This window comes from Pseudophryne corroboree, chromosome 3 (genome assembly GCF_028390025.1).
Source record: "Pseudophryne corroboree isolate aPseCor3 chromosome 3, aPseCor3.hap2, whole genome shotgun sequence".
NCBI classification, from domain to species: domain Eukaryota; kingdom Metazoa; phylum Chordata; class Amphibia; order Anura; family Myobatrachidae; genus Pseudophryne; species Pseudophryne corroboree.
Window position 1 is genome coordinate 317,142,520 of NC_086446.1, and position 10,050 is coordinate 317,152,569.

The 10,050-nt window shown below is 43.2% G+C and overlaps 1 protein-coding gene across 2 annotated transcripts in view; it reads right to left on the reverse strand.

The window, feature by feature from the left end:
* The window catches only part of SMARCD2 (SWI/SNF related, matrix associated, actin dependent regulator of chromatin, subfamily d, member 2), a 124,279-nt gene extending 115,640 nt beyond the window's left edge, over positions 1–8,639 (reverse strand). The window contains exon 1 of one of the 2 annotated variants that reach the window (XM_063959468.1): positions 7,683–8,639. In XM_063959468.1, coding sequence (XP_063815538.1) covers positions 7,683–7,784 — 102 coding nt within the window. In that variant the 5' untranslated portion in view covers positions 7,785–8,639. Of the gene's footprint in view, positions 1–1,894; positions 1,979–7,682 lie in introns of those variants that run through there. The other variant, XM_063959469.1, reaches the window with a different exon arrangement.
* Between the last annotated feature and the right edge of the window lie 1,411 nt (positions 8,640–10,050).

Sequence of the window (10,050 nt, forward strand, 5' to 3'; positions counted from 1 at the left end):
GTTGAAGATACACAATAGGTTAGCATATAGTGCAGGGGTGGCCAACCAGTCAGCGACAAAGAGCTAAGAAAAATCTTTGGGTATGTAAAACAGCTGACACCAGAGGAGCGTGTACAAAAATGGGGCATGCCTTTGTGCCCGCTAGGCCACGCCCCTGGTAAAAAAAATACATTGAAAAAGCTAGATCCAATATAAAATACATTCCACAAAAATTACATTTTAAAAGCCAAATTAACATAATAGACTTTAGTTCCCCCATGTGTCACTCCAGCTCCCCCATGCCACTGTAGCAGCCTCTCATGTTGTCACTGCAGCCCTTCATGTGTCACTTCAACCCCCCTGTGCCACTGCAGTAGCCTCTTATGTGTTTAGCAGCCCTCACCACATGGGTCCAGCAGTCCCCGCTACAAACCCGCGGTGGTCTGTGCCGAGGTACCTGTAGTCCCCCTCTGCTTGACAGTGGGTGTCTCACCTAGTATTCAGCTCCCTCAGTCCCCATAGTGGTTCTGGCACTGCGGTGGTGCCCAGCTGCAGCGCAGCGGTTTCTGGATCTTTTACAGACATCTGACATCGAGTGTCAGGAGCCGCATTTGAATAAAGAAAGAGCCGCATGTGGCTAGAGAGCCACAGGTTGGCCACCACTGATATAGGGCATCATAGTCACCATAACTAAATAGCAGGTAGTTCACGATTTGGCTTCCAACAACATGGTTAAAAACAAGTTCTAGCCATACTAATCAGATAGTGCTCTGGTCCACAGCTCTGTGAGGATAAATACATTTTGTGAGGAATTCAATTGTTTTTGGGGTGCCTTGTGACCGACGGATCAATTCAAATGTAGCACTGTTGGGTCGCAAATGCTCGTTGGGCTAACATTACTTTGCGACGCACAAAAAAACTAACTGAGGACCTTATTCAGAGATATACGCAGCCAGATCTGCGTTTATCTCCTCACAAGCTGGGGGCCGCCCAGCACAGGGCAAGGCCACGCAGCATGTGTGAGGCCACGACGACACCCCCCTACACGTCCACCGATGTCAATCACACTGCGGCTGCATCCTTCCTGGATGTGTAAGGTCGTGCACATGCGCAACTGCTGGTGCGCATGCGCAGACCACCTGGATGCAGACGCTGCAGTGCGAACATGCGGCTGAGTCCAGGTCTGAATAGCCCCCTGAATCTCCACCAATGAACTTTACTATGCGAGAATGCCCCAATACAGATCAATTACACCTCTTTAGTCATAAGTGTAAATGTGTACGATAATACATCATCCGTATTTGCGTGCGCCCCTTTCTAAAGCATGCGCAGTGTAAATGTATGCAAAATACATTCAACAAACAGACATACTGTACGTTAAACTATGAATCAGCCAATCATGTTTTTTCCTTTGTTACAGTTGCTATAAAATTCCTCGCCCTCATCTTAAATAGACAAGTTTATCAACACCATGTTACACTAGCAATAACATTTGTACAGTGTGCACTATGGTCTCATCTTTTTTAATTGGATAATCACTGACACAGAGAGAAAGAACCTTACATGCAACCCCTAACATGTAGATTTGCTGAGAGCACTACATTTGATCAAGATGTGATTTCATACAATTATCAATGCTGCAGTATACACTATATTATTCTTTAGATTTTGGCCTCCTCCTGCACACTCTACATTGGCTAAGAGTGCCTGCTCAGTTAGTGAGTGGTTTTAGCTTGTGACTCTGTAATCAGTCATTGACTACTTTGCCAAATTAGCTAGAACTTGTTTATATTTAAGCGGCAGCAGTGGTTATTTATATAATAAAAACACTTATTTCATTTAATGATTATTATTATTTTTTAAAAGCCATGTAAATTATGTAAGAAATTACACAACTGAATTTTTTATATCCTACCATGTGCTCTACCCATTCTTTTTTCTCCTCCTCACTCACTGTTACTTGTGCATAGACCTCACCACTCCTCCTCTCCCCCCTTGCCCAGGTGCACTGTGTACACGCCTCACCTAGCCGGATAGACCAGATTCCTCACGACAAGGATCTGCAATGCATGCTGGGAAAAGGCTGTTATTCTTAACACTCCTGTTACTAATGTGGGAGCGAGAGCACACAAATACAAGGTCATGCTGTGACAAAAAGTGCTACTGAGTATGACTGCAAAGTGTGTGACAGGAACTATGCTTGTATGTGCACCCACTGGTTGATTATGAACACTTTCATTTTTACAGCATTGCAAATGTTAATCTCGTGGTCCTACCCAGTCCCTGTCATAAGACAGTCATATGGTGATGCTGGTAGTGAGCCAGGGGGAAGAGCTAAATAAAGGGAACCAGAGGAAGCAAAGCTTGGATGTAATTTAAATTGCCAAATAAGTGTCATAAATGTTTTGTGTGGAATAAGCAGTGATATGCAACTTTGCAAACTTCCTTACAATGGTCGCCTTGCAGTCTACCTGTTTGTGAAACTCAGTATGGCTGAAACAATACAATGAGAAAACAGCCTATCAAAACACAAGAAACTAGTGATATCACTGATGCATGAGGCATTTTATGATACGTTGCAAATGGGTTCAGATAACAAAATGTCACCATCCATTGTGTTAGTGATGATGACTACATATTAAAGTAATCTCTAGAAACCAAATATGGCTTGTTTGCAAAATGCAGTACATAAAGATATTGAGGAGAAGTAGGGTAGAGACAAGAAATATGCCATACAGAAAGGTAGCTAGATTAGGGTGGTATAGGGATGACATAATGTGGCATCAACACCATAAATATGGGCAAACATCAGAAAATGCAGTTTTTGGAGGTTTGACGGCATTCCCATATATTTGGGGTGGGGAACCTCCAGCCCGGGACCTTATAAGGCCCGCAGAAGAATTTTATTCGACTCTTGGCCCTACCAAGGCAACTGTAGAGTGTAAAGCCGTCCGCCGCGCATGACATCACGGGAGATGTTGTTTTCTCACACTCTACACTGTATACAGGGTTGTGTGAGAAAACTACATCTCCCATGATGCAGTGTGCTTCGGGCGGTGATGTGAGGCAGCTTTAGAGAGATATCAACGGAGGTCTGCTCTGCTGGCTGCGGGCGGGAGGAATGGCTGTGATGCGGTGAGGAGCGGACCCAGGACCGGGACTAGTGGTGTGCAATAGTCTGGATGGGATCTGTCCTGCAGTGGTCGTGAGTGCCCTGCGGGCACTCTACTGGGGCATTATGTGTATCTGGCCCTACTGGGGATATTATGTGCAACTGGTACTATACTGGTGCATTAGTTGTAACTGGCACTATATGTGTAACTAGCACTGTACTGGGGGGCATTATGTGTAACTGGCTCTGTACTGGGGCATTATGTGTAACTGGCTCTGTACTGGGGCATTATGTGTAACCGTCACTATGCTGGGGCATTGTGTATCTGGCATTACTGGGGGCAGTATGTATGAGCAGCTATTACTGTGGCCATTATGTATAAGGAGTACTAATGTGGGCACTGTGTAAGGCAAACCTACTTGCCTAAGAGAGCGCAGACATTGGGGAGGGGGGGGGGGGGGGGGGGGTAGGCTTAAAAAATGGCCCGCGAATGATGTTGAAAAAATCCAATGGCCCTTGGCAGAAAAAAGGTTCCCGACCCCAGACATATATGCATCAAGCTCCGGAAAACAAAACTTTCTGGAGCTTGCAGCCGAAACCAGTGGCAACTATAGATTGTGTTGCTTAATAGAAGCTGATGGACTTATCTATGCTGCATTCTCCAACAGGGATCCAATAGGATCCCTCCCAGTGTCCCCAAGGGCTTGTGCATGTAACTGGAAGAACACACACACACACACACACAACAAAATCAAGTGACTTGCCGTACAAAATACTGCAGGACAAGGTTTAGAAACATTGCTGCGTCAGCAGTCATAAGAACCAAATCAGCAGCGGGACAACCAAACCAAAACGTTTGATACTGTTGATGGTGAAGAAATGATGGGATATGTGAGAGAAGGAAAAGCACAAGAGGGCCCAGATTGTAAGAGCTAAGGGGGTAATTCCAAGTTGATCGCAGCAGGAATTTTGGTAGCAGTTGGGCAAAACCATGTGCACTGCAGGGGAGGCAGATATAACATGTGCAGAGAGAGTTAGATTTGGGTGTGGTGTGTTCAATCTGCAATCTAAATTGCAGTGTAAAAATAAAGCAGCCAGTATTTACCCTGCACAGAAACAAAATAACCCACCCAAATCTAAGTCTTTCTGCACATGTTATATCTGACACACCTGCAGTGCACAAGGTTTTGCCCAACTGCTACCAAAATTCCTGCTGCGATCAACTCAGAATTACCCCCTAACATTCTGTTTGATGAGCACAATAGGCTGCAAAAAGGTCTGATAATGTGACTAGTGAGTAGAAATGATGGGAAATACCACAAAGGGATCTACAAGGACAGTGGAAAGGAAAAGGTTGCAAAGTGGAGAAAAAAAGCATGTCATGTTTATCAATCAATCATCTAAAGTGAAAGTGAGAGTATCTGCCTGAAGCAGTGTGTTTGTGTATGAGCTGACATAGTATTTCACATCTTTGTTACTTTTCTAGTATTCCCAATGCCAGCCCCATAGTTGCAGTGCAGTGTTATAAACAGCACAGCATGCAAGGCCTGATTCATAGCTGTACTCTAATGCTGTTGCAGATGAAATTTTTGACTCAGAGGATGTGCGAAAATCTGCTAATTGAACAGCCGCTGGGATTTCTATAGAGACACCTACCGCTTTCACAGCTGCCCGCAACTGCGCACACATTTGTAACACCGACACAGATCTAGAAAACACTGGATCCTCAACAAAGTCCACATGGGTTGTTGTGGTGGTCATACTTCTTGATAAATTGATTTACATTACTTCCTTTTTCTTTTCCATTGTGCCAACTTTTGCAATAGCACCTGTGTATTACAGGCCTTTAAGTATGTATTTGATGATAATGGGTGAAGAATAATGGTGAACATGACCCCCACCCCTTCAGTTAGTGTCTACAAGCCTCTATAGCACACTGAGCTTGGACAAGTTGAGACAGAGAAGTCAAACAAAGACCTACTCAGTACCACTGCTTACATTAAATTTAATTTGCTAGCGTGTAACTCTTTCTGGGTAATCCTGCTTCAAAGGTTACACATTCCACCCAGAATAACCACAGTCACAGCATCGGTTGCTTCACATTGTAAAATAACACAAATGTGATTTGTTTTGAGGAACCAAGTGGTAAAGAGCCATTAACCAATAACTGTGCTCTAAGTGCCCTGTATACTGATATACAGGTAATGATCTGACAGGCAGTCCGGCCACAGAACTGCAATGTACAATAGCTTTCACATTTTACTATACCAATGGTGGGTTATCTGATCAGTCTTTTGGGGCCTGTACATATTGCAATATGTGACAACTACAGTATGCCTAAAAAGCGGCCTACCTTAAACTTGGTAATGCAAAAGTTCTAAATAATATACAGGTTTAGTAATTTAAGAATTGTTTTAAGTGTAAGTATCCTAAATTCATAACTGGGGGGTTGTACATGAGTCAGCAGTTAACAAACAGTCCAAGGCTACACATAAGTGCTCTTAATTAAGAGGTCTATGTACTAAGCCTTGGAGAGAGATAAAGTGCACAGATATAAAGTTCCAGACAATCAGCTCCTAACTGTCAACTTTCAAATACAGCCTGTAACATTGCAGTTATGAGCTGATGAGCTGGTACTTTATCTCTGTCCACTTTATCTCTCTCCAAGGCTTTGTACATAGTCCCAAATGTATTAAGCCTTAAAAAGAGATAAAGTAGAGACGGATAAAGGGGGACATATACTACGCAGTGATAAAAGTAGAGGAGTGAGCCAGTGGAGAAGTTGTCCATGGCAACCAATCAGCATTGACGTAACATTTATAATTTGCATACTATAAAAGTATACAGAGTAGCTGATTGGTTGCCATGGGCAACTTCGCCACTGGCTCACTTCACTTTTATCACTGCTTAGTACATTTCCCCTAGAGTGGTAAATGATCAGCCAACCAGCTTCTGTCATTTTTCAAACACAGCCTGTGACATGGCAGTTAGGAAGCTAATTGGCTGGTACTTTATCGCTCTTTGCATACCCTCCAACTGTACCTTTTTAATAGGTACAGTACCTTTTTTTTATGGTCTGTACCTATTTTTGGCTCTCCAAACTTCCATTGAAAGTATAGGAAAAGGGGCGTGACCACGCCCCTTTACCAGGAGCCACGCCCCTTTTTCTAATTTGTACCGATTTTTGGAGGTCATTCCGAGTTGTTCGCTCGCAAGGCGATTTTAGCAGAGTTGCTCACGCTAAGCCGCCACCTACTGGGAGTGAATCTTAGCATCTTAAAATTGCGAACGACGTATTCGCAATTTTGGGATTACAAACTTCTTAGCAGTTTCAGAGTAGCTTCAGACTTACTCGGCATCTGCGATCAGTTCAGTGGTTGACGTTCCTGGTTTGACGTCACAAACACACCCAGCGTTCGCCCAGACACTCCCCCGTTTCTCCAGCCACTCCTGCGTTTTTTCCGGAAACGGTAGCGTTTTTTCCCACACGCCCATAAAACGGCCTGTTTCCGCCCAGAAACACCCATTTCCTGTCAATCACATTACGATCGCCTGAGCGAAGAAAAAGCCGTGAGTAAAAATCCTAACTTCATAGCAAATTTACTTGGCGCAGTCGCAGTGCGGACATTGCGCATGCGCACTAAGCGGAAAATCGCTGCGATGCGATGAAATTTACCGAGCGAACAACTCGGAATGAGGGCCATTGTGTGTATAATGTTGGAGGGTATGTCTTTATCCATCTCCACTTTATCTCTTGTTAAGGCTTAATGTATTTGGGCATAGACCCCTAAGGCCCAAGTGTGTTATGCCTTAAAAAGTGATAAAGTGGAGCACTTAAAGGGGGGTATTCGATTGTTTGAAAAGTCAGCTGGGTGTCTGTTTAGACAGGAATCGACAGGAAAAAACAAACACCCAACTGACTTTTCAAACATTTGAATTCCCCCCAAAGAGTGACATGCCTCCTCCTAACTGCCATGTCACAGGCCGTGTTTGAAAAATGACAGTTAGGAGCAGATTTGTTGGTACTTTATCTCTCTTTATCCGTCTCCACCATATAATTTTTTAAGGCTTAATACATTTGGGCCTAAGTGGCTTAAGAATAAAAGCATACTGTCTATGGGGGAGATGTTCTGTCATTTTACATGCTGTGTTTGTTACAATCCGAATGGTTTGTACTTTATCTCTCTCCAAGCTTTGGTAAATATCCCCCTAAAAATAAGATTTGGTAATTTAAGTACAACATTTAATAATCTGTAAATAAGAATTATGAAAGTGATTAAACAGTAAAAACATGAACATTTTAGTATGACAAAAACACATCTTTAGTTTCAAATCAGATTAAAGGATAATAATAATAATAATCACATTCAGAGAGAATGCAACAGTGTTTCAAAACCCACAATAATGTACTCATTCCAGTATAAAGTTCTAATCTTATAAATTAATTTAACTTCTAGTTAATATTGTTAATTAGTGCATGGTGTGTATACCTGGCATTTGTGAAAATGGAAAGTAATCCATAGTTTAACCTACTATTATGTGTGAGGGAGATAAAATAAAAATGTTGGTTAAATAATAATGTATAGATTACCTGGTAAGGCCCCGGCGGGGTTCTGTATAATCCTAAATTTGGTCCTCGCAACATGTTCATCTGGTTTCCAGGTGGAAGGGGTACACCACCCCGGGAGGACATGAGGTAAAGGGAGGGTGAAACTCAAAAATAGTGCTTCCCAGTCTCACCCTATATTTGTAGGATCTGTGCAGCCTCTTCAAATTAAGTAAATTCCCACTTCCCAGTGGTTGACCCCCACCTCTGTGCAACTTGTGTGTAAATTTTTGCTGTGTGTGTAATGCTGGCAACAACCTACTTATGTACAGTCACTACTTCTTCCTTTATGCCTTCGCCTGTCTTTTAGTTCTTGTTTTGTTATATTTCTGTGCATAAGTTCAATGCTCAGTGGTTCCGTTTCTTCTGTGTGCCGTCTCTACAGTGCACACTCTGCATACTGTATTGTGTCATCAGCCTCTTTATTGTGTATTGTACATATCTCCTATACTGTGTCTCTTTCTGCTGTGTAAACTCTTTGTAGTGCAGCTACCTCTTGCCTGTAGCACAGTGTAGCTTCCCCCTTATGTATATCTTTTCTACAATTCAGCCAACTCCTATTTGTATGTGATACTTTTGTGCAGCCTCCTCCTGCATATAACTCGAGCTTGGGGTTGGTGTCTCCTGTTAGTAACTTGTGTGCACTGCAGCCTCCTCCTACGTGTATCTCCTGTACAGTCTCCTGTGAGTAATACCTCCAGCACAGTGCAGCCTCATGTGTGTATCTCCTCCACAGTACAGCCTCCTCCTGTGTGTAACTGGCCTCCCCCACTGCGTGTATCTTGTGCTGTGCAGCTTCTTCCTACTGCTGCTGCTCTTGGTCTCATAGGAAGTTATTGGAAGGGTTTTCTGTTGGTGTCATCACTTCCAGAGAGCTGTTTTGCAACAAACCTCCCATCTCATCTCTGCCCTCCCTCTTTCAACCCTCTCCTCCTTTCCTTATCTTCCCCTTCTGTCTCTTTAGCTTCTCCTCCCTTTCTATCATCTTTAATCTTTCCCAACCCTCTCTCCACCTCTCACCCCCTCTTTCTGCCACTCCTATCCTCTCTTTGCCCTCAGACTCTGTCATATTTCATTTCTACAGTCTTTCTTCCCTCGCACTCATCTGTCACCTCCCTCCTTCCCTCAGTACTGCCCTCTCTCTCATTGCTGTGCTGTGTCTTGTCTGTGGCTGTGCCGCTCCGTCTCTCCGCCCAGGCTCTCACCCCCATCTATGTTCCCTCCCCTGTTTTCAGTTCCATGTGCTCTGCAGACTTTGATCTGTGTGTTGTATCCTCTCACCTCTTTCGTGCTGGTCTTCTTGATAGCTGGGTCAGACGTGGTGCATGGCCCTCTTCCTGTGCTTAAGGCATTTTCATATTACCAACACGCATCTCCTGCAATATTGTTTGACCTCATATTCTGTCTATCTATGATTCACTGCCAATGCGTTCTTGCTTTTACAGCATTAACTGTGTGCTTTCTGCTCTATGCTACAGTTAATATAGATACTGGGAAAGTATACCTTCCTATGCATCTGTGACTGCTTGTGACTGGTACAGTTATTGCAACATACACCTACAGACTATGCAACCTAGCCATGCTATTAGAGACTTTTCCTCAAATCTGCGTCATAAGGGCCCAATACCCTACAACGATATGTCTGAGGCTGAAGTCGGATGTAGTTTCCCTTGAACGCCCCCGGGACCTTCCCGGGAGTGATTCCATACGATTTGGTACTTTTGTGCTACTTTTGCATAAGATATATCGCATGCGATTGATGAAGCCGCTATACATCGCATGCAATATATCGTATGGCATACAATTGTACCATGAGATATATCTGATGGGCTGGATAGAGGGCTACGGGGGCTGGGAGTGTCCTGAGAATGCCAGTCAAACTTCCCTGTGATACATCGCATACGATATATCACATGCACAAAAAACACACTTTTTCCATCCAATTCCATCCAATTCCGATATATCATTAGTGCAGCACCAACGACCTAGGGGATCCTGACAGCCATGAGGACACGCATCAGATTGGATACGATCTAAAACATACGATTGTACACAATTTCATACACTATATCAGAAGGATATATCAGAATTGTATGAAATCGTGTAAAATCGTACTAGTGTATGGGGCCCTTTACTCTTATGTGACAAAAGTACAATGCACGTCACCCTGAATACGGCTGCTGGAATTTCATGTACTTCTTTGGAAGACGAGTAACAGTTTTGGAAAAAAGGAGAGAGAATCTGTATTGTTGATGCACAAGGAAAATAAAGAATTGTTAATATTTAAAATATAACTTTTATTGTTCTTTTAATTAAATTCATATGATTGTAGTTCATATATTGATCCTAGACT